This window comes from Tachyglossus aculeatus, chromosome 1 (genome assembly GCF_015852505.1).
Source record: "Tachyglossus aculeatus isolate mTacAcu1 chromosome 1, mTacAcu1.pri, whole genome shotgun sequence".
NCBI classification, from domain to species: domain Eukaryota; kingdom Metazoa; phylum Chordata; class Mammalia; order Monotremata; family Tachyglossidae; genus Tachyglossus; species Tachyglossus aculeatus.
In genome coordinates, this window is record NC_052066.1 from 107,548,728 (window position 1) to 107,574,080 (window position 25,353).

Genomic DNA, 25,353 nt, shown 5'->3' on the forward strand with positions numbered 1-25,353 from the left:
GCACTGTACTAAGCGCTTGGGAAGTACAGTCCGGAGACATCTTCCCTGGGGGGCTTCTCTGCCCGATGGGCAGAGCGTTAGACGGAGGGCCGCCGGCCTCGGGGGGCGTGCGGGAAGGGATGGTGTCACCCCCCTCCCCTTCTTCTAGACTGTGAGCACGTTGTAAGGGAGGGACCGTCTCTATATGTTGCCGACTTGTACTTCCCAAGCGCTTAGTATACTGCTTCGCACATAGTAAGCGCTTAACAAATGCCATTATTGTTATTATTATTACAGTGCTCTGCACCTAGTAAGCGCTCAGTAAATCCGAATGAATGGTGACAGACCCCCTCGGTGAGGAGGGGGCTGTCCCTAGCCGGCCCGGCCCTTGGGCTTGTGGTGACGGGCGCGCTGTTTCTCCCCGACCCCTTCCCGCTTCCCGCCCCCCGCCCACAGAGCAGACGTACGGGGAGGTGAACCAGCTGGGCGGCGTGTTCGTCAACGGCCGGCCGCTGCCCAACGCCATCCGGCTCCGCATCGTGGAGCTGGCCCAGCTCGGGATCCGGCCGTGCGACATCAGCCGCCAGCTGCGGGTGTCCCACGGCTGCGTGAGCAAGATCCTGGCGCGCTACAACGAGACGGGCTCCATCCTGCCGGGGGCCATCGGCGGCAGCAAGCCCCGGGTCACCACCCCGACCGTGGTCAAGCACATCCGGGACTACAAACAGGGGGACCCGGGCATCTTCGCCTGGGAGATCCGGGACCGGCTGCTGGCCGACGGCGTCTGCGACAAGTACAACGTCCCCTCGGTCAGCTCCATCAGCCGGATTCTGAGGAATAAAATCGGGAACCTGTCCCAGCCCCACCCGTACGAGGCCAACAAGCAGCCACCTCCGCAGCCGGCGCTGCCCTACAACCATATTTACCAGTACCCCTACCCCACCCCGATGTCCCCCGCGGGGGCCAAGGTGGGCTCCCACCCCGGCGTGTCCGTCTCCGCCGGCCACGTCGGTCTCCCCCGGTCCTGGCCCTCCGCGCACTCGGTCAGCAACATCCTCGGAATCCGAACTTTTATGGAGCAGACAGGTCAGTGCCCCCCTCCCCCCTGCCCCGCCGCCCACAGGACCCTCTCAACCGCTCCCCCCCGCCCCCGCCAAGAGGGGACATAGGGGTGCATAGGTGACTGTGCATATGTTTGTGCTTGCATTTGTGTGCATGTGTGTGTGGGCGCGCGGGCTTCTAGAACCCCAAGCCTGTGGGGGGTTCAAAGAGCTGGTGATCCTCAGATGTCATATTGTACTCTCCCAAGCGCTTAGTACAGTGCTCTGTACACAGTAAGCTTTCAGTAAATACGATTAATAATAATGATAATAATATCCAGCTGTGAAGACGATGGGGTGGGGTGGGGGGGTCAGCGCCTCTCGGTTGTGAAGGCGAAACCATGGATTTCCTCCATTTCGAGCCGCTTCAATCAGTCAGTCTATCAAAAGCTTCGATCAGTCAATCTATCGAAAGTACCAATAGGGCGTACCGTGTGCCGAGGCCTGTACTAGGCGCTTTGGAGAGAACGTTGTGGTGGAGTTGACAGACACATTTCCTGCCCACAGGGAGCTCACAGTCTAGAGGGGGAGACAGGCATTACCTTCCGCGAGAGGATAGGAACACCTCGACTCTTTTTCATCGATTGATTCTTTGTATCCTATATGCCCCTCGCAGCGCCATCCTACCCGCTCCCACCCTCTCAATGAAACGCTGGCACTTGGGCGTATGAGCGCTCCTGTGTGATTGCTACTTTGGGTGCGAATGTACATGTGTGGGTGTGGGGGGGATACGGGGGGAGAGTAAGTGTGCGTGTGATTAGGGGTGAGTGTGAGTGTACACGCTGGGGGCAACGTCATTCATTCATTCAATCGTATTTATTGAGCGCTTAATGTGTGCAGAGCACTGTACTAAGCGCTTGGGAAGTACAAGTCGGCAATACCCCCAACTGGCTGGGCATCACAAGAGGCGATCGACAGGCCTGGTTCGGGCGGCGGGTTCTCGCAGAAGTCCGGGCCTCTAGAGGAGCCTAGACATCTTGAACTTTTTACGAAAAATGTGGAAAATATTTTCCTGTGGATGATAGATTGCCAACCACAAATTCGGAGTCTTGAAATTTCGCTTTTTCATTCTTGCCCAAGGAATGCGAGCCCGGCAAGTCCGTATCGGCGGTCCCTTCCGCCAGATCTAAGCAAAACAAACATCGCGGCTAAGGTCCGACTTTTACCTCGAGACTTCAACGTCTCCCTCCCCCTCCTTGTCTACAGGGGGCTTCTCCCTCCTCGCCGCCCCCAACGAGGGAACAAGGCCGTCTCTCCCGAGCCTCTGAGTCCCTGCGGGACTGAGGTGGGAGTCAGTGTGGGGCTTGGCGGCCACGGGAGCACCTACCTCCTGCAAATGCTTCTTGGAGAGACTTTTTTTTTTTGCCTTTCTTCACATGAAATGCGAGGAACTGTTTGTGGTTTCAGAAAGACGGAAAGAGGGAGAAACTACTTTTTCGAACCCGCTCTAGAAGGAGGAAAGTAAAAGCACGCTTTTCAGAGAAAAGTTCATTTCCCTGAAATCTCGCATCGCCGCCTGCCGGTTTCTGGGAAGGCCTCCCTGCCCTAAATCCACCGGGAAGAGAAGGCATTGGGAGGCGGGGTTTGGGGGTTTGGATCGGGGGGCAGACTCGGTATTTGGGCAGACAAGACAGGGCCGGGTAAGTTCAGACGTCAAATTGGGGCCCTGACGGAAGGAAGGTGGGTGGGGGACAAGGACGGGATGTGTCTCGTCTGTTTTTGCAAAGCTTCTGGGCGGTCTCCTACTGGAGACCAAAAGCCCCCCCAGCCACTGCCCCCTCTTTCTCCTCCTTCTTTTTCTCCCCCTCCAACTCCTTCCTTACCATCACCTTCTCCTCTTCCTCCTCCTCCTCTTCTTCTTCTTCCTCCTCCTCTCTTCCTCCTTGGTTCTCCTTGGCTAAGGCCAAAACCAAGGTTCCAAACACCTTCCCGAGAGAATTAATGAAGAGAAGACAAGGGTCACACACTCGCACCCCAGAACATTCTCTTGCAGAATGGCTATTGTCCCCAGGTGGGCTCTTGGCGAGCCCGGGTTTTAGGCAATGAATGGTTTAAGGGTTTGGGAGGAGGTGAAGCTCCCATTCAGCGTCTTTTCTGATCGAGAAAGCTCTGTCGGGATCCCGGACGTTTCGCAAAGAACAAATACGCCCCTTCAGCAGACATCTTCCCCGAGCCCTGGCCGAGAGAGAGGGAGATGAGGGGAGATGGAGGGATTGAGAGAATCGAATGGGCGAAGGGGAATCCGGCCCGGGCGGGTGGAGGAGCCGAGACAAGGCTCTTCCAGGCCGCAATTGAAAGCGAAACCCTCGCTAACCGGTCCTAGCTTGCTTCCTTTGGCACTGCGCGTTGGGCTACACCGGGGCGTCTGTGTGTGTGTGTGTGTGTGTGTGTGTGTGTGTGTGTGTGTGTGTGTGTTTATGTGAAAGAAGGAGAGTGTGATTGTGAAACTGAGTATGAGGTTAGGTGTGCACATGGTTGTTTTCCGACTTTTTTTTTTAACCTGGGCAAGCTCTGGCCCCCCCGGGCCTCTCAGGTAAGGTCCTCCCCGACTTCTAACACTTCTGTTCCTGCTCCAGGGGCGCTGGCGGGAGCCGAGAGCTCGGCGTATCCCCCCAAGGTGGAGGACTGGGCCAGCGTCAACCGACCGGGCTTTCCGGCCCCGCAGAGCGTGAACGGGATCGACAAAGCGGCCATGGAAGGGGACATTAAATACCCGCAGGTAAACTAACTCGGCCATCCGGCCTCCACAGCGTACCGCTAGCCTTGCGACTGGGACCGTGCAACCCGCAGGCCCGGGCCCAGGGCAGGGGCGGGTGTAGCCGGGAGCGTCCGTCACCAGTACAGGCCGATAATCGGGATGTCGCTGGCCAGCTCGTTCTGGTCAGCTGGATAGAGAACCGGTGTGGGTATATGTATGCATGCGTGTGCACATGAGTGAGTATGCATGTGTACGTATGCGGGGGTGTTTATATAAACAAAGAAAAAAGTGAAAACAAAGCCAGACACTGCTAACACACACTACACTAAAAGGAAGGACAGGCTGCCGTGGTTGTAAGGTGTAGTCGGAGTTTCACTTTTCAGTCACACACCGGGCCCAGGTGAAGGAGGCAACTCCCTATCCACGTAGATATATGTTTGCGCGCGAGAAAAATGGGGGATATGTGTGTACGTAGTGTGTATATGGGGCTGTACGAGTGTCTGCTTAACGAGCGGGAGAGCCAGACCCCCACGGATTTTTTTTTCCTGACCAAAACTCAAAACCTCACCCTCTATAGCACCAACTTCGAAAACGAAAGACAGGCGTGTATATTTAATGACTGCATGTGTGTGAATATGCGCGTCTTTGCCCGAATATTATCCTAATTACAGTATTGGTAATAATAATAACAATAATCCGGATGTTGGTATTTATTAAGCGCTTACTATATGCTAAATCCTATGCTAAGTGCTGGTGTACTACAAAGCAATCAAATAGACCAAGGTCCCTGTGGGCTGTTCTAGGAGACTTAGTTGGTGGATTTAAAAGCCTCTTACTCTGCTTCGCAAGGACCAGATTTGCTGATATCCACTCCAGCGCTTGGCACATAGTAAGCGCTTAACAAATACCATAATTATTATTGTTGTCAATATTATTATTATTTTCGGCCCCAGGACTGACGCCCCCTTCCCCCGCAGTCGGGGAGAGGAAGGAAGGGAGGAGAGGGGATTGTGGCCCTCAGGGTTAGTGTTGTAATTCTGTCTCCCCCTCCCCTTGCCTCTCCCCTTCTCAGCCCCCACCGGGCCTCTCCACCGTGGGCAGCTTCCTCCCGGCCTGCGCCTACCCCTCTTCCAACCAGCACGGCGTGTACGGCGGGCCCGGCGGGGGTTTTTTGCCCCCCGGGCATCCATGGCAGGCTCCGAGCAGCCCCCTGGCCCACCACGGGCCCAGCGGGACAGTACACGGGGGTGACATCGCCACGGCCATGGCCTTCAAGCATCCCGGCCGGGAAGGTAAGGGGCTGGGTCCGGAATGGCGGAGGAGGGAGTGGGGAAGGGAGGGAGGGAGTCGTCAAGGAACCGGTTCACACCGGTCCTGAACCGAGGGAGAGTTCCCCGAGACCGAGAACCTGGGTGGGGTGTTGAGGGGAATGCACTGGATTCCTAAGGACCGTCCCTCGGGTATCTAGGCCACAGGTGATCTGTTCTAGGCTGAACTTAATAATAATAATAATAATAAGGATATTTATTAAGCGCTTACTATGTGCCAAGCACTGTTCTAAGCGCTGGGATAGATAAAAAGTTACTAGGTTGCCCCACATGGGGCTCACCATCGTAATCCCCATTTTACAGATTAGGTTAATTGAGGTACAGAGAAGTTGCGTGACTTGCCCAAAGTCACACAGCAGGCATGTGGCAGAGCCGGGATTCGAACCCACGACCTCTTCTGCATTGTTCAGCCTGGCTCAGTGGAAAGAGCACGGGCTTTGGAGTCAGAGGTCATGAGTTCAAATCCCGACTCCGCCAATTGTCAGCTGTGTGACTTTGAGCAAGTCGCTAACTCAGTGTGCCTCAGTTCCCTCATCTGGAAAATGGGGATGAAGATTGTGGTCCCCCGTGGGACCACCTGATCACCTTGTAACCACCCCAGAGTTTAGAACAGTGCTTTGCACATAGTAAGCGCTTAATAAATGCTATTATTATTATTATTATTATTATTATTATTATTATTATTATTATTGTTTCACTCCGGCTAGTCCTGGAGACCTAGCGAGGGGAGGTCACTTGAAGGCTAGGAGAGACTCACTGAACCCCTTCCCCCAGACAAAATTCCCCTCTCCCGCGCTATGAAAGACGACTGGAAAAATGTGTGTGTTTGTGTGCATGTGTGTGTGTGTGTGTGTGTGTGTGTATGTTGGAAGGCGGCAGAGTTGGAGAGGGTCTGACGAGGGTCTGACGCTATCCGGATCGCTTCAGCCAATCTTTAAAAATGTCCCAGAAGAGCTCCGTTCCCTTTCTCTTTCCAGGAGGATCCCTCCCCACTCCTCCCACATATCTCGTTCCTGATCCCCGCTGTGGGGAACGGTCTCCGGCTTTCTGCTTTATGGCCAATCCCACCCTCTGCCAATTCCCGCTGGTTTTTGGGTTGACAGAACAATTTGACAGGGTATTCCGGGTAAGCGGGAGATCCAAGTTCTCCTCTCGCCAGGACTCCCCACAGAGTTTCTGTCCGTGTAAACGCGATCGAAAGATTCGCGCCGTCCACCGCCCTACCGGGGATTGTCCGCCGAGGCAACGAGGATGTCCTCTAGCCGTTTACACCTCGGGACGCCATCTGCAGCCCAGGTCCAGCCGTCAGGCCTCCCAAGTGGCTTTATCGGGAGGGAAAACGTTTCCCGAAAGGGAAGCAATCTAGCCCGAGAGGCCTAGACAGGGTTTAGTCATTGGGGAGTGATTCGTCTTTCTGGGGCTTCCGAAACGCGGACAGGCTATCTGCCTTCTGAATCAATCAATCGTATTTATTGAGCGCTTACTTTATGCAGAGCACTGTACTAAGCACTTGGGAGAGTACGATATAACGGACTGGGTAAACACGTTCCCGACCAACGATGAGTTTATAGTCTGAAGGGGGAAGCTCCCAACCACACAGTCCTTCCTGCGTTTCTCGGCCGGGAATGAAAGTGCAGGTGATACAGCGAAATGAGACATGAAAACCCGTGAGGTTGGGCTTTCGAACTGTTAAAAGGTCGTTTCCACTGTCTGTCTTCGGGGACATGGAGCGGACACGTGAGAGATGATCGAAGAGGAACCTGGCTCATGTCTCTCCTCTCCCTCCAAATCCCCATGGCTAGTCGGGCTCTCGCTGTCCGAGAAAAACCCGGACCTCCAAGGTATCTTTCTCAGGCAGCTGCGGGAAATGGGAAAATCCACTTTTCCCCCTGGGCTTTTGGATTCTTTGCTAAAATCGGAAAGGCGAAAACTTCAGAAGGGATGAATCGAATCGGCAATTCTCTTTAACCGGGGATTGCCCCCGCGTTGTAGCAGTAGAAACGAACCCATAGCTTTTAACAAAACCAGGAAGCCAGACTTATTAGTTTTGAATCCCGAACCTGTTGCTAGTAAGTAGTTTTGAAAAATACCAAAACCAAACAAAAAACTAACCAACAAACAAAAACAAGCCCTCCCGCCATTAGTCTCTTAAGGTGCCTTTTGTAAACGTTTTAGTAGAGGGCTTACTACGGTGCTCTGCACACAGTAAGCGCTCAATAAATTAAATTCATTCATTCAATCGTATTTATTGAGCACTTACTGTATGCAGAGTACTGTACTAAGCGCTTGGGAAGTATAATTCAGCAACAAATAGAGACAATCCCTACTCACAACGGGTTTACCATCGATTGATTGGTTTTCTTTCATCGGGTGTTTCTCTGGGGAAGCCCATTCTTCCCCAGAAATCCGACTTCAGAATTCAATCCATTCCAAGGTTGGCTGTACTCACAGAAAATGTGCTTTCTCCTCATTCCACATTTCACACAGCTTTCTGCTTCCTTATCCCCTGGCGGCCCTTTATTAATGAAATTCGTATTAGAGTCTTTATTTCCCTGTCTTCAGATTTTTTTTATAGGCGCCAGCGACTCAGAACCACCGACTAAATGAGGCATTTCACTTAGAAAAATAGTTCTCCTTAAAATGACATAAACTATTTTTTGCACGCAACAAAACGAATGCAATAGCCAACCACCCAGCTTCCTTGGGGCTAGAGAAGCAGATTCCCTCTTCTTTCCCTGCTCGACACCTTGTTCAATCTGGACTCCGGTTTAATCAGATGCCGGATTGAGACTTCCTGGAGACAGAGCGTCATTTTCCCTCTCGCTGCGTCCAGAAACACCCGTGACTGAGGAATTGGAATTCCTTTTATAATTTATTCTTCTCCTATTACTACTACTATGACGACGACTACTACTACTACTTCTACTACTATTACTACTGTACTCCCCTCAAGCAAGAAAATCGGGGATTACTCTTGATGAACAAGTCGAAAATCCACCCAATACACGGGTCAGTAGCCCTCAGTTAATTCTGGGCATTTAACATGGGTCAGTAACTGCCAACTAGTTCTTGGGTGTTGTCTCTCCCCACCAGAGGCACGGAAATTTGCAGTAGCTTTCTCCAGCTGAGGTTTGAAAGTTTCCAGAGGGGCAGTGCTTTTGAAGGGCTTTTCCGGAGAAACCGGCAGGGCCGAGACAATTCCCTTAGGGTTGCGATTGACCCCAAGTAGATTGCTACTCCGATCTCCCCCCCCCCCACACACACTGCTCCCTTCCCCCTTCCCAGTAAGCGTTCTGCATCCCCGGAGACTCTCCCGTTCTCCCCAAGCTTGCAATCAGTTCCCTGCACCGGCTGATTCCGAGACAGAAATGATCCCATAGGTTTGGAGATCCCGAAACCGTTCCGGAAAGGCCTTTGCAGCCCTTCACGGTCGCTTCTTTCCCGGAGATTAGGGGTGGTAACCAAAGCAGCTTCCAGATCTCCCTTTGCCAGGAAATCACCTGTCTTCTTCTCGCTGGCCTTTCCCTGCTTGAGCCGAGGACATCCATCGGCTCCGTCGCCCCGCAATCCCGAACCCTCCCGCCCTTCCGAATCGGGAGATAGGAGTCCTTCGCTCAGCTGTTGGATCTGTCCCCGGAGATCCCTGGCCGCCTGGGGAGATCCCAGGAGATCCCATTCCCTGGAGCACAGTGCTGGACTCTGAACGGGGCAGCCCCTCACTCTCTTCCCCGGACGAGGAGACCCCCTGCTCAGCCTATCGTGGCTCAGTTAGAAGAGCCCGGGCTTGGGAGTCAGAGGTCATAGGTTCTAATCCCGGCTCCGCCGCTTATGAGCTGTGTGACTTTGGGCAAGTCGTTTAACTTCTCTGGGCCTCAGTTACCTTATCTGTAAAATGGGGTGAAAACTGTGAGCCCCACGTGGGACAACCTGACTACCTTGTACCCTCCAGTGCTTAGAACAGTGCTTGGCACATAGTAAGCGCTTAACAAATGTCATTATTATTATTACTACACTAAGGTCGTGAGCATGAACAGAATTTCCCTTTCTCCTTCTGAAGGGAGCTGAGAGAAGCCGCCACCCCTCTGTTCCCATTCCCTTTCCCCTTCAAAGCTTTTCCCGTCCCCCTTCGGGGATGCGAGTTCGGGATGCTTCTTGGCTCTCTGGTTTCAGGGCCACGAGAGAGTTCTTGGCTTCTCTCCAGGGAGCTGGAGGGAGAATGCATGGCCCTCTCGCTTTCGGTGTCCCCTGATAATAATAACAACAACAATAATAATAATAATAATAATAATAATAATAATGGTATTTGTTAAGCGCTTACTATGTACCAAGCACTGTTCTAAGCGCTGGGGGTAGATCCAAGGTAATCAGGTTGTCCCATGTGGGACTCAAAGTCTTAATCCCCATTTTATAGATGAGGTAACTGAGGCACAGAGAAGTTAAATGACTTGCTGGCGCAGGGAAGCAATAAACTCTCCATTACCCGGAGGGCTGATAATAATAATAATAATTTTGGTATTTATTAAGCGCTTACTATGTGCAAAGCACTGTTCTAAGCCCTGGGGAGGATACAAGGTGATCAGGTTGTCCCTTGTGGGGCTCACAATCTTAATCCCCATTTTACAGATGAGGTAACTGAGGCACAGAGAAGTTAAGTGACTTGCCCAAAGTTACACAACTGACAAGCGGCGGAGCCGGGATTTGAACCCATGACCTCTGACTCCTAAGTCCGTGCTTTTTCCACTGAACCACGCTGGCTGATTCCAGTCAACCAATCAATCGTATTTATTGAGCGCTTGCTGTGTGCAGAGCATTGTACTAAGCGAGTGGGAGAGCACCATACAACAATAAACAGACACACTCCCTTCCAAAGGAGCAGACTCCCAGCAAGTTCGGCCCGGGAGTCATCGGCCTCTCGGCAACCACCCACCTTTGCCCACCGCCCACCACGGACTTGTTGAGTTTCCGTCACACCCCCACATTCAGCCTGCCAGGAGTAGCACCCTCCGGGATGGAGATCGCTGTGCCAGGCAAACCTGGAGGAGCTGAGCAGGGCTGGGTACGAACTGATCTCGACCCACCCCCGAGGCCCAAGTCCCTGAAAACTGGAGCCAAGTGGGATGGGACGGGACGGACCTGTCCCTGATTCCCTTCCTGGCCCTGTTTCTGGGATTAATGCGTGAGGGCTGGCGGCTGGGGGGCGGGGGTGGAGACGAGAGTTGGAGGGAGATGTTGATTGTGGGGACTAGGGGAGGAGGTTAGGGTGGAGAACCAGACTGTCAGTTATTTTTTCCTTGGGCGGACCAGTCTGGGGAGCGCCCCTTCCTCCTGGATTTCGGGCCGCTCAATCCCGAGGCTGGAGCTTCGGAAAACCTCAGGGCGGGGTCCGCCCTGAAACTGGTCCGGCTCCTGGGTCAAGGGCAGAGAGGTAACACGTCCTGTTCCCGCTTTGTCCCACTTTCCCTAGGGGCCGACCGAAAGCCGCCCAGCCCAGTGGGCAAAGCCCAAGACCCTCTAGGGACCATACACGGACTGTCCATCCCGGCTTCCTCCTCCTAGGGCGCGGCTGCCCGTCGGGATTGCACGGCGAAGACCTGAAGGGGCGCGGTAGGGCGATGGAGTTGACCCGGACGCTTGGCTCTCGGAGGCCGGCCCAGCCCCCCGGACCCACGAAGACCCCTCTGGGGAGACGAAGCTGCAGCTGGGACCTGCCCTCCGGCTCGACCCCGCGGTGACCCAGGAGATTCCGGATCCCCCCCCAGCAAGAGCCCGGGCGGAAAGCGGGGCAGGGTCGGGGACGGGGAGAGGGATGGAGATAGGGGTTAACACACACCTTAAAAAAACCCAAACAAACCTGGGCATAGGCTGCTGAGACCTGGTGATTGAGGTAATGTGGGGCCCAGAGAATATAGCCCTAGAGCTCTCCCCGTTTGGTTGCACACTGGCCCCAGCCCAGGTCCCCTTTCCCTCCCCGGCTTTTCTGCTTTCCTCGCCCCTAGGATCCTCGGAGCGGTTCTGCGTCTCGGCTTCTGCTCTCTGTAGCCCGTTTCTCCCACATCCAGCCCTCGCTTCCCGTCCGAGCCCCGCAGTCCAATTCCTTCCCTGTCTTTCTCCGCCCGACGCCCGGGCCTCCCGCCCCGGGAACGCCGCCTCTCCGAGATGGAAATGGACAAAAAGCCACAGCCATTTTATTTTATATTTTTATAATAATACGATGAATAAAACCCGAGTCAATCTGGCCTCTCCTACCGCCGCTGCACTTCCTAGAAGCTCCTCCCGGGGGAGGGACTTTTCGCCACTCGGCCTGTTCCCGCTCTACTTGCTCTGATTACCCCGGGGCACATTCCCGATGGGGAGGGGGAGAGGGAGAGGGAAGGGACTAGGAAAAGGAGGGCCCCGTCGAGTCTCCCGTTTCCCGGAAACTTGATCAGCACCCTCAGTTGCCCAAAGTTCTGTGGGACGTCGTATCCTCTCGTGGGGACTCTGATGGGCATTGCCTGATTTTAGGGAGATATTTGCTCCCGCCTCCATCCCGGGTCTGGGGGACAATGACCTCAGAGGGACCCTCACAACGGAGCTTTGGCTAGCAAGGGGTGGGCGGCAGCGAAGCCGGAAGAACTTTTTAGAAAAATGGTAAAACTTATATTACTTTGCCTAGGTGGCTAATAGGACACAGTTTTGTAGTTGCTCTACCTAAGTCCACATTGCCTCCCGACAACTGCTACCTAGAACTGGGCTCTGGGAATCTCACTATCCAGAGAAGGGAGACCTCTTCATCCTTACGGGAGGATTTCCTTTCCCAATCCAGAATCCCAGGGCCTGGGGCCCATCTTCTGCAAGATCTTTTAATTCAGGAATCTTAAAGCATCTTGAACTTTCAGCCAAACTCTCCATTGGCTGCCGGGGGCATAGAAGATCAGGTGGCTTCCTGCTCCCACCCCCACCTCTTCCTGCTCTACGGATTTGCAACCCCTCCACAGAGGCTGGGCAGGGCAGGAAGAGGAAGGGCAGAAAGTTCATTCTGCAGTCTTGGTTGGAGAGAAAGTTGCTGCAGGCTTTAGAACCATCCATCAGTGAATCCATTAATCATTCAATCACAGTCACGGACCACCTATTTGTAGAGCACTGTACTAAACATTTGAGACTACAAAGGAGTTGGAAGACGTGGTCTTGGTCCTCAAGGAGATTTGAGTCACACACGGAGATGACACTTAAATAAATAGTGGATAGGGAGAGTAGTAGAGGATATAAGAAAAAATACAAGCATGAGGTCCAGGAGAGTCCACGCAGGGAGGATTTTATTCCTTCTCTCATGGTCAAGGAGCATTGGGGACACTGGAGCCATGGAAGTCCCCACCACCAGCAGAAAAGCCTGAGGAGAAACGGTGTGGATTGGGATGACTATCAATGTCATTTTGATCCAGAAAGTCTGAGTCAAGGTTCATTCCAAGTGCTTTGGAAAAATTCACTAATCCGGATCAGTGGGCACAACACCACTGTTGTGCCCATTTGGACTGAGCACACCTGTGCCTTGCCCCCTTGGAACAGGCTGTTATGGGATGCTCTGGGTCCATTTCAAGCTCCAAGTAGTTCCTACTGGTCAGGAGAGGTAGTATGGCATAGTGTATAGAGCATGGGCCTGGGAATCAGAAGGTCATTGGGTCTAATTCTGGTTTTGCCACTTGTCTGCTGTGTGACCTAGGACAGGTCACTTTACTCTGTGCTTCAGTTACCTCATCTGTAACTTGGGGTCTGAGACTGTGAGCCCCCTGTGGGACAGGGACGGTGTCCAACCCGATTTGCTTGTAACCACCACAGCACTTGGCACATAGTCAGTGCAATACCACATTATTATTACTATTATTATTATTGCTATTAGGATCTAGAAGCAAGCAGGGAGCTGCTTGGAGTTAGGAGATGGCAGTCCTGGCAGGTGCTGGAAAGAATGACAGACAATGCAACAGACTAACAGACAATTACCCTCCCCTCCTTGGAAGCTTTATTGAAGGCACATCTCCTCCAAGAGGCCTCCCCTGACTAAAGCCTCCTTTCCTCTTCTCCCACTCCCTTCTGCATTACCCTGACTTGGTCCCTTTATTCATCCCGGCTCTCAGCATCACAGCACTTATGTACATATCTATAATTTATTAATTTATGTTAATGTCTGTCTCCCCTTCTAAACTGTAAGCTTACTATGGACAGGGAATGTGTCTGATTGTTAAATTGTTCTCTCCCAAGGGCTTAGTACAGTGCTGTGCACACAGTAAGTGCTCATTAAATATAATAGGCTGACAGGCAATGAGCCTCCAACTGGAAATGCCAGGAAGGGTGGACACCTGTTTGCAATCAATGACATTTTCAATCAATCAATCATATTTATTGAGCATGTACTGTGTGCAGAACCCTGTAATAAATGCTTGGGGGAGCATACAATGTGGCAGAGTTGGTAGACACGTTCATGCCCACAGTGACATTCAGTCTAGAGGAGGATTCCAAGGGAGGATGCTGGGCCCAGCCTGTGGTCCAGATGCTAATTTCTAGGGGGTGAGAGGCATTTAGTGGTGCATGGCAGAATTTCAGAACCCAGCCATAGCACAGATAAAGCCCCAAACGAAGTTCTCCAAGCTACAAACCCCTGGCTTTGGAGACAATCACAAGAGGTTAATTATTTGTAAAACAGTTTGACTCTCTGTAATCTCTCCTTTACAAACCCAGCGTGCGGTTACTGAATAAACTTTTTAACATTCGAAAGCAAATGAGTGGAGTTGCCCCCTGAAATGGGAAACTGCATATGTGGACAAGTGTTGTCCATATGCTCCCCAGCGGCTTCCAGCACATCTGCTGGAGTCCTGCCTCTTTTGAAGGTATTGCTCCCAGATAGCGGTCGGAATTTACAAAGAGCCTTTCATCCCAGGATTTCAAAGCCCATGGAGACTAAATAGTCCCAATTTATAGGCAGGAAGATTGAGGCCCAAATACGTAAATGGGTCCAGGAGCAGGCAGAGGAGGAGTTGGCAATAGTGCTAGGGCTTTATTCTCTGGGCCCCACATTACAGCCTCTGTCCAGGCTTTTAAAAAAATGTATTTGTTAAGCGCTTACTACGTATGTTCCAGGCACTATACTAAGCACTGAAGTAGACACAAGTTAATCAAGTCGACACATTCCTTGTCAGTCAGACTGTCATATTTTTTGAGTGATTATTGAGTGCAAAGCACTGTACTAAATGCTTGGGAGAGTACAGTACAGTAATATTCTCTGTGCCTCAGTTCCCTCATCTGGATAATGGGGATTAAGACTGTGAGCCCCATGTGGGACAACCTGATTACCTTGTATCTCCCCCAGCACTTAGAACAGCGCTTGGCACATAGTAAGTGCTTAACAAATACTAAAATTATTATTATTATTAATATAACAGACACATTCCCTGCCCACAATGAGTTCACAGTCTAGAAGCTCACAGTCTTAATCCCCATTTTACAGATGAAGTAACTGAGGCACAGAGAAGTTATGAGACTTGCCCAAGGTCACCCAGAGCAGACAAGTGGCAGAACTGGGGTTAGAACCCAGGTCCTTTGAGTCCCATGTCTGTTCTCTTTCCACTAAGCCACACTACTTCTTATTCATTCACTGTTTGAAAGTCTGCCTTCACTACATCTTTTGAAAGACTATAGGCAGCCAAATGTCAATTAGGAAGGAAGGGCTGGCCCCAGAAGTGGACATAATATCTTTCAGAAAATGGTCAAGCGGAAAAAGCACAGGATGGAGGAGCTCCAGGAGTTGTAGGTCCCTATTCTTCAGCTGCTGGCTGACTAGATAAATCTGGGAAATCACTTAAATCTGCCTGGGTATCTGTTTTACAATCTGTGAAATGGGAGAGAATAAAGCCTACCCTTCCTACCTCACAGGAAAGTTATGAAGACAATATGTGGTAAGTGATGTGTCAGAGCTTGGGGAAAATAAAAGCTCTCTCTACACATTTGCATATCATTATTAGTTTTCAAGAGGTAGAAAGACAAGGACCAGTCCTCAGGGGCTGTACTTCCCAAGTGCTTAGTACAGTGGTCTGCACACAGTAAGCGCTCAATAAATACGATTGAATGAATGAATGAATTAATGCTTACTCTGGCCTGGAAGCTGAAGTAACAGGGGAAGAGGCTAGCCAGTCAGAGGGAGGTTCTGAAAGGCTGCTTGCTCTGGCCTGGGAGCTGAAGTAACAGTGGAGGAGGTTAGTCAGTTAGAGGGAGGTTCTGAAATGGGAAGCACAGACTCTCTCTGTGGGAAGAGGTTCACTTTTCCCTAAAGGCATCCTTACACAAGCTGCAGACCTTAGAAAGGAGATTGGAAATGAAAATATTCCCATGCTTGAATTTGCCCTTTACCCCCCAAAAGGCTGCACTGAAGTATGTTGGGTGTAAGTCTCTGTGGGGGCTCCCCTGGCCACCATCCACCCCGCAATGAATTAGTCCTGGTGACCCCAGAGTGGGCCTCCCCAGTTTCCTGGTCTTGAATGCCAGCTTCCTCTCATCCCACTGCTTTCCCCTCCATCTAAGGGGCAGGGGGTCAGTTGGCCTCTCCCTCTATCCCTTATCAATCAATCAATCATATTTATTGACTGTTTACTGCACACAGTAAGCACCATACTGCTTGGGAGAGTACACTATAACAGAATTGGTAGACACAATCACTGCCCATCATGAAATTATGGTCTAGAGGGGACGACCTGGGCCCAAATTGCTAGTGTGTTTATCAATCAGTCAGTCATAGTTATTGATTGCTTATTTTGTGCAGAGGACAATATCAAGTGCTTTGGGGGAGTACAATGTAACAGTATACAGACTTGATAGACACGTTCCCTGTCCACAATGAGCTTATAGTCTAAAGGGGGAAACAGACATCAATATAAATAAGGCTGTTGGGCTTATGCAAAGGTAAATAAAGGGAGCAAATCCAAGTGCAAGGGTGATGCAGGAGGAAATGACCTCCATCTGCTTTCTGGCATAATTAGTCTGGGGCAAGGGGGAGGAGGAGCTCTCTCAATAGAGATCAGTAGGAAAAAGGTTGGGATGATGGAGGTGAGAGTTCCTCCCCAGTTTCTGCAGACACTCTGAGGTCCCTGGGAATAACAAGGTCTCAGACCTGGGGCTGAATATCCATCCCAAAAGGTTGAACCTGAATTTGGGGAAAATGCAGAATTGCTCAGTAGAGTTGGTGGAGAAGAACACCAGATTTGGGACCCATACTGGAACCATCCCTTCCCCTAGCTTGTCTTCTACCTCCTGCTCAGTATCAGGGTTTATTTCATTGAGCAGGAGTCAACACTATGCCATCAGCCCCTTTAGCTGGTCAGGTGCATTGGCCAGGTTACCAAAGAAACTCTCCCTATTGTGATTAAGTCAGAGAAGAGGGAGTTAGGAATCTCTCCCAACCCTGTCAAAGTGGCTCACTCATTTGGAAAAGTTTGGTAACTGGACCTTTCAGCTTCAGGACTAGGGAGGACAGTCCCATCGGGAATCTGGCATTCATCCTTAGCCTGACGGCTGAGTCCCCTGGGGTTGCCTTCAAGAGGAAATGTCCCCTGGATGAATTGCCATTTCTGGACAGGGCCTAAGGATCAGCATCCAATTTTGGCTTCAAACAAGGGACAGAGTGCACCGTAGCTACCACTTTTCACTCTTCCCATGCTAACCTTTCTACTGTCCTTCTCAATTCTCCTGTCCCTGCTCACACCCTTCCCACTGCCTGGAACTAACTGCTAAACAAATCTGCCAAATCTCAGGCCTCCTCATCCTCTAAGCTTCCTGAAATCCCACCTCCTCCAGGAAGCCTCCCCCAAATAAGAAGCAACAAGATCCAGTGGATAGAGCACTGGTCTGAGAGTCAGAAGGACCTGGGTTCTAAATCTGGTCTGTGGTGTGACCTCGGGCAAGTCACTTAACTTCTCTATGCCTTAGTTACCTCATCTATAAAATGGGGATTAAGACCGTGAACCCCATGTGGGACATGGACTATACCCAACCTGGTTATCTTGTATCTACCCCAGTGCTTAGTATAGTGCCTAGTACATAGTAAGCATTTAACAAGTACCATGTTCCTGGAGAATACCCCAATGACATTACTCCTGAGGTGCCTCCTCTAGACTACAAGCTCCTCTTCTAGACTGCAAGCTCTTTGCTGGTAGGGAATGTGTCTACCAACTCAGTTGTATTGTTATACTGTTCTCTCCCAAGGGCTTAGTACAGTGCTCTGCACTCTGTAAGTGCTCAATAAGTATGATTGATCAGTTGACTGGGGATAAGTGGCTTCTCTAGGTTCATTCTACTACAAAATACCATTGCCACCAGCTGAAATCCACCTTTCTTTTTCTTTCTTGAAGGCCTTGTTCAATTTGTCAATGTTGGGTGAACATCCATGAGTGTTGTCCAGCTGTTCCTGTTTGGCACACGCAAGGCATTCCCCAGTCCCTGGCTTGTTTCATTCCCTTCTCTCTCACCAGCTTTCATCTAAGGTCAGATCCTTCTGATTAGTCCCAAACGTTTTCGTGATATTTAAGGACTCTGCTTTGATTTTTTGAAGTCACATCTCAAATTCAATCACATTCAACCTAACACTGCTGAAACAGTAAGCATCTACCCTGGACAAATTGGGCCTGGTAGTGGAAATTACTCACTTCCTAAGCATGTATGATTAAGAAGCAGCATGGTGTAGTGGATAGAGCACGGGCCTGGGAATCAGAAGGTCATGAGTTCCAATACCAACTCTGCCATTTATCTGCTGTGTGGCCTTGGGCAAGTCATTTCACTTCTCTGTGTCTCAGTTTCCTCATCTGTAAAATGGGAATTGAGATTGCGAACCCCATGTGGGACTGGGACTGTGTCCAACCAGATTTGGTTGTATCTATCCCAGCACTTAGTACAGTGCCTGGCACATAGTAAGTGCTTAATAAATACCACAATTATTATTATTATTATTATTATTATTATTATTATTATTATTATTACTATTATTATTACTAGCTGTGAGGGCACCTCACCAAAGAGAGATTTGGTAAGAGTCTTGCAGTTCTGTTGCAGTTCAGCATAGTCAGTCTGGCAAACATCAGGTTGGGCTGGAGAAGATTGTGCAGCAGGATTGTGGTGTGTGTTTTCTTTGTGCTGGGCCTCCTATTTGGTGTGGGTCCCATCTGCTTAATAACTGATACACTGGGGAAGCCGGTGTCCTGCCCCTCCAGACTTCCCATCTCCTGCCTGCCCGCATAATCCTATGGGAAACCTGGGATTGGAGACTTCCATGGGGGCACCAAGGTGGCAGCACAGGGAAGGACTTAAATAGTTGCGGAAGTGTGAGCTGTTGTTTGGGTGGACTTGCAGGTGGTAGTGTCTCTCTGGAGGGCTTGGAAGCAGATCATCTGGCATCTGGCTCCAGAAACACTTGCCACGTCTCCCATTTCCAAACAAGATGCTAAGCACCTTGGAGAATCGTAGCCAAATGAGAGTTTCTTCCTCCAAAATATACCCATCTCCCACAGGTACGACTAACTCATTCTACAGACTCCAGTTAACCTGCTGGGGAGGTGAAATGACTCATTTCTGACGCCAGAGGGCGCACACATGTTCTTTGAAAACCAAAGTTAACATTCCTTTCATGTGGAACTGAAGAGATTTCATAGTTGTCACCGAATTGTGTCCTTTTCCATTCTGGCCAAACTTTCCGGTGTCTGGTAGTGGACTGGGGTGTCTAATCACATGTTCTGTTCCTCCGGTTCACCCCAGAGGGGACCTCGGAGTGTCCAGGATGGAGGTCAGTCTCAGTTTCACTATAGTCCTGGGTGAAGGTGATCAGACATCCCACTCTAGGCAGGAGGGCTACCATATTAGGGGTTCTAACCCCTCACCCACCAGATCTGAAGGAGAAATTAGCCAGGGTTCTGTGTTAGGCCGAGGGTTGGGCCTGGGACCTTAGTGGTCGCAGTGGCAGAAGAACTGCCTGACATTGTCCCCACTGAGCCAGAGGAGGCCTCCACTGTCATAGTAGTGGAGCTGACTATTCTAAGCTCTGGATGGTAGTTTCCGGTGGGGCCATAAATATAACATCTGGAAGCCCCCGGACTCCCATCTCCACTGTCTGCCACTTGCTGCTTGCTGCTGGTGTTCACCATCCAGCTCTTAGAACAGTGCTTGACACATAGTAAGCACTTAAGAAATACCATCATTATTATTATCATTATTCACCACTACCTGCATCTACTTGACTCTGGTTGTGGTCATAGTGGGAGTGGTAGGGTGGATGGCAGGGGAGGATTGGTAAATAAGGACAGAGGAAAGAGGGAAGAAAAATCTCTTCCTTCCCTCCCCCTAGCTCTCCCTCTTCTCATCTTCTTTATCCTCTCTGACTGCTTTAGATTTGCATCCTTTATAACCCCATCCCAATCCCACTTTAATCCCCCACAAAGTCTGTCCACCTTAATTTGGTTCATTCTTCTGTTCCCAGGAGGACCACCTCCAACCCAAGCCCTGTGGGTGAGACTCCCTCAGGTGCAAGACAGACAGAGTTAGAGATTCCAGCACCTCTCAAGCACTCAGAAACCCTATCCTGAGTTCAGCATGCAAGGAAAAGTGTTCTTTGACTTACTCAGCCCTCAAATCAAAAGGTCTTTGACACTTCCAGAGCAGAAAATTGAAAAATTTGTATCTAAATAGGGTATTTTAAAATGTTTGTAGCTTTGAAAACAGATAGCAAGCCCAAAGCCTGGACCTGCTACTTTACTCTTGGTGACCTTTGCTACTGGCAGCAAGGAGGCAGAGCTAATGAAAGTCCAACCCCAAGGTTGATCACCACCCCTTAACTTTGGCAGCAAGACCAGGGCTTAAAACAGTGCTTGGCACATAGTAAGCATTTAACAAATACCATAATAATAATAATAATTATTATTATTAATAATCACCACATATGCTAGACCCTTAAGCATCTTGGCATGAATTCTTCCAAACCAGAGAAGCGCAGGGATGTTCAAATGGCACTCGTGGCATTTTGGGTACCAAACAGCAGTCTCCTAGTTTGAAGAGTGAAATCAAATTAATTAGACCCATGTGGGTTGAGTTTACTTGAAATATCTTTGAATTGAAGTACTGAAAGAAAATGTGCAGGAACAGTGAGTTTTAATGTTTCACTTTAGACTGGAAAATTGCTTGAAATGGTAAACTAACACTTTCACTTTCTCACATCTGGTCCTGTGGAGTGGCATATTTAGCCTCTCATATTCATTAGCAAGGAAGTTCACGGCTGGGTGAGTTTCTGGGAAACTCCTCAAATATGGGACTGACAATTTGCTTTGAGTATGTTTAGAGGTCAATCAATCCATCAATCATATTTACCATGTGCACAGCACTGTACTAAAAGCTTGGGAAAGTAGAATACACAACATGAAGCGGCATGGTCCAATGGCTAGAGCATGGGCCTAGGAGTCAGAAGACCTGGGTTCCAATCCCTCTCTGCCACTGTCTGCTCTATGACTTTGGGCAAGTCACTTAACTTCTCGGTGCCTCAGTTACCTCATCTGTAAAATGGGGATTAAGATTGTGAGTCTCATGTGGAACATGGACTGTGCCCAACCTGATTAGCTTGTATCTACCCCAGAGCTTAGTACAGTGCCTGCCACATAGTAAGCACTTAACAAATACCATAAAATTAAAATTAATAAATAAATAAACAAGCTTGCTGCTTAGAGGTCAGTGCATCTGGATAGGGTTGCCATCCATCCAATGTTATACCAGACTGTCCATTGTGTAGGCCACATGGATATGCCACAGGTTACCTTTACGCACAGTATTTTCCTTTTAAACATCCATTTTCCCCCTGTCTCACCTCCTGCTGCCAAGTCCTGTGGCCCAGAAGTGGCATCTCTAGAAGCAGAATGCAATGACTCTGGAGCTCGGGGATGTCCAGAGAAATGCTCTAGGTCTGCCTGGTCTTCAGGTACACTTCCCCAGGATGTCCTGAGTGTCTTCGTTGGATTGTGCTGTGTGGCCAGTGGAGCACATGCAATATTATATGTACCCTTGAATTGGCATCTGCAAGTGCTGGCACTGGTCACCCTAAATTCAAGTTCAGCAGGGATCTCCATAGGGTGCCTCTGAGGGGCTTTATTTCTCAGGGCTGTCAGGACTGTTTGTTACAAGGAGGTGGGAGCATCCTCCTTGGTGGGCCACTGTAAAGACTCTTGCTGTGGGCAACTGGCCACAGTCATGACCTCAACCCCAGAGCCCTAGCTCTGCTCATGAATGATGACACAAACTCTGTGCTTGGATTCTGTTTTCTGGCCCAGATGACTGTTAGACTCACTAGTGGAGGGAAGGAGGGACAGTGAGGAGTTGGGGAGAGGAGGGTGTTCTCCTCTTCCCTAGCCCTTCATTCTGCAGTCATCATCATCATCATCATCATCAATCGTATTTATTGAGCGCTTACTATGTGCAGAGCACTGTACTAAGCGCTTGGGAAGTACAAATTGGCAACATATAGAGACAGTCCCTACCTAACAGTGGGCTCACAGTCTAAAAGGGGGAGACAGAGAACAAAACCAAATATACTAACAAAATAAAATAGAATAGCTATGTACAAGTAAAATAAATAAATAAATAAATAAATAAATAAATAGAGTAATAAATATGTACAAACATATATACATATATACAGGTGCTGTGGGGAAGGGAAGGAGGTAAGATGGGGGGATGGAGAGGGGGACGAGGGGGAGAGGAAGGAGGGGGCTCAGTCTGGGAAGGCCTCCTGGAGGAGGTGGGCTCTCAGCAGGGCCTTGAAGGGAGGAAGAGAGCTAGCTTGGTGGATGGGCAGAGGGAGGGCATTCCAGGCCCGGGGGATGACGTGGGCCGGGGGTCGATGGCGGGACAGGCGAGAATGAGGTACGGTGAGGAGATTAGCGGCGGAGGAGCGGAGGGTGCGGGCTGGGCTGTAGAAGGAGAGAAGGGAGGTGAGGTAGGAGGGGGCGAGGTGATGGAGAGCCTTGAAGCCCAGGGTGAGGGGTTTCTGCCTGATGAGCAGATTGATTGGTAGCCACTGGAGATTTTTGAGGAGGGGAGTAATATGCCCAGAGCATTTCTGGACAAAGATAATCCGGGCAGCAGCATGAAGTATGGATTGAAGTGGAGAGAGACATGAGGATGGGAGATCAGAGAGAAGGCTGATGCAGTAGTCCAGACGGGATAGGATGAGAGCTTGAATGAACAGGGTAGCGGTATGGATGGAGAGGAAAGGGCGGATCTTGGCAATGTTGCGGAGCTGAGACCGGCAGGTTTTGGTGACGGCTTGGATGTGAGGGGTGAATGAGAGAGCGGAGTTGAGGATGACACCAAGGTTGTGGGCTCATGAGACGGGAAGGATGGTAGTGCTGTCAACAGAGATGGGAAAGTCAGGGAGAGGACAAGGTTTGGCAGGGAAGACAAGGAGTTCAGTCTTCGACATGTTGAGCTTTAGGTGGCGGGCAGACATCCAGATGGAGATGTCCTGAAGGCAGGAGGAGATACGAGCCTGGAGAGAGGGGGAGAGAGCAGGGGCAGAGATGTAGATCTGGGTGTCATCAGCGTAGAGATGATAGTTGAAGCCATGGGAGTGAATGAGGTCACCAAGGGAGTGCGTGTAGATTGAGAACAGAAGGGGACCAAGCACTGAACCTTGGGGAACCCCCACAGTAAGAGGATGGGAGGGGGAGGAAGAGCCTGCAAAAGAGACTGAGAAAGAATGACCGGAGAGATAAGAGGAGAACCAGGAGAGGACGGAGTCTGTGAAGCCAAGGTCAGATAGCGTGTTGAGGAGAAGGGGTGGTCCACAGTGTCAAAGGCAGCTGAGAGGTCGAGGAGGATTAGGACAGAGTATGAGCCGTTGGATTTGGCAAGCAGGAGGTCATTGGTGACCTTTGAGAGGGCAGTTTCCGTGGAATGTAGGGGACGGAAGCCAGACTGGAAGGGGTCGAGGAGAGAGTTGTTGTTGAGGAATTCTAGGCAGCACGTGTAGACAACTCGTTCAAGGAGTTTGGAAAGGAATGGTAGGAGGGATAAGGGACTTTGCAGTTCCCAGACCAATGAACCCAGGACCAAAGCTAATTTTCTACAATCTCCAGGCTCTACTGGCCAGGATCCCTGTGTGGATCTAATGGGTTCCCAGGACTTGGGAAGGGTTATGGTGCTAATAGCGTTCTTGGACTTCATGACTACTTCCCAGCCATCTTGGTCTCTCCTAGGCAGGGACTTCACAAAGACGAGGCCCTCTGAAGTTTATGGCATGAAACACAGGCCCAGGTCCCACTCTATTCCACCCACCCTACTTGCCCTCCTCTCCTCCCATCCCCCAGCCAGCCCAACTCCCCGATCACCACTACCCCCAAATCTCCAGCAACGTCCGGTCCATACTCTCTCATAACTTTCCTCACTTACAACCTGCTTCCTGAGAAGGGCAAAGAAGAGCAGAGATGCAAAGCATGAACTGCTTCTTTTAGCTCCACTGCCTACTATTTTCATTAGGGCTGATCTGTTTTGTTTTTTCTGGCTTTGGGCATGTGGGCAAGTCCTTATTTGAGCCACAGTGATATCTCTGCAAACAAGATACTTTCACTGAAGACACTATCTCTAGGGATGGTTGGGCCTGGGACATGGTTGGAAAATGCTTTGGGAGGCTCTAGAGGGGAGAGTTATTTTAGCAAAGGTCAGCCATTGTCTCCCTTAGGGAAGCTGGCTCTCGACCCTCCATATTAGTGGAGAGCCCAGAAAACACCGAGGAGCATTTCTCAATAGATTCAGGTTTGGCTAGACAGAGCTGTTCCTTTCCCTTCTCCTCACCTATCATCTAGGAGCTCGGCCAATTGAGATCACAAGGGAAGATTTGAAGCCCCACACGATGCATAGTATGGTACCAAATGGGCATAGCAAAAGCAAAACTGTATTTCCCAAGCGCTTAGTACAGTGCTCTGCACACAGTAAGCGCTCAATAAATACGGTTAAATGAATGAATGAAAAACTGAGAATAATAATAATGATGGCATTTATTAAGTGCTTACTATGGGCAAAGCACTGTTCTAAGCGCTGGTGAGGTTACAAAGTGATCCGGTTGTCCTAAGGGGGGCTCATAGTCTTAATCCTCATTGTACAGATGAGGAAACTGAGGCCCAGAAAAGTTAAGTGACTTGCCCAAAGTCATACAGCTGACAATTGGTGGAGCCGGGATTTGAACCCATGACCTCTGACTCCAAAGCCCGTGCTCTTTCCACTGAGCCAAGCTGCTTCTCATAGTAGTAGTGTGAAGTAATGTGGCATGGTGGATAGAACACGGGTCTGGGAGTCAGGAGGTCATGGATTTTAATCCCGGTTCAACCACTTGTCTGCTCTGTGACCTTGGGAAAGTCACTTCACTTCTCTGTGCCTCAGTTCCCTCATCTGTAAAATGGGGACGCTCAAGGGACAGGCACTGTATCCAACCTGATTTGCTTGTAACCACTCCAGCACTTAGTACAGTGCCTGGCACATAGTAAGTGATTAGCAAATACCACTATCATTATTATCATTATTAATAATAATGGCATTTATTAAGTGGTTACTATGTGCAAAGCACTGTTCTAAGTGCTGAGGAGGTTACGAGGTGATCAGGTTGTCCCATGGGGGGCTCACAGTCTTAATTCCCATTTTACAGGTGAGGGAACTGAGGCCCGGAGAAGTTAAGTGACTTGCCCAAAGTCACACAGCTGACAATTGTTGGAGCTGGGATTTGAACCCATGCCCTCTGAATCCAAAGTCCGTGCTCTTTCCACTGTGCCACGCTGCTTCTCTAGCCATGCTGCTTCTCTATTAGTGGTACTATTAGTGGTAGTAGTAAGAGTAGTCCCCACCCTATGGAGGTGAGTGAGCCCAGCTCTGCATGGGCTCTTTGTAGAGGGACGAGTTGGGTTGAGAAGCAGTACTCTCCTGAAAATGGATCACAGATTCCATGTCACTCTCTCCCCAAGAAGTGACCTTCCGTCCCAAAGACTTTTTAGCTCCCTGGCTCACTGGGTGCTGGACTCTAGTGACTTTGTTTTAAATGGTATTTATTGAGCATTTACTGTGTATGGAGCACTGTTCTAAGTGCTTCCGTATGCAACAGAATTGGTATACAGGTTCCCTGCCCACAAGAAGCTTATAATCTAAAGGGGGAGACAGACATTAATATAAATAAATAAATTACAGGTATGTACATAAGTGCCATGGGGCTGAG

At 50.2% G+C, this 25,353-nt stretch overlaps 1 protein-coding gene across 1 annotated transcript; it reads left to right on the forward strand.

Annotated features, from left to right (window-relative positions):
* Positions 1–314: 314 nt before the first annotated feature.
* On the forward strand, positions 315–10,837 carry PAX1 (paired box 1). Its single transcript, XM_038745701.1, has 4 exons — positions 315–1,065; positions 3,656–3,798; positions 4,850–5,069; positions 10,662–10,837. Exons 1-4 carry the CDS (start codon positions 315–317, stop codon positions 10,835–10,837), a joined length of 1,290 nt encoding a protein of 429 aa, XP_038601629.1.
* The last annotated feature ends 14,516 nt before the right edge of the window (positions 10,838–25,353 follow it).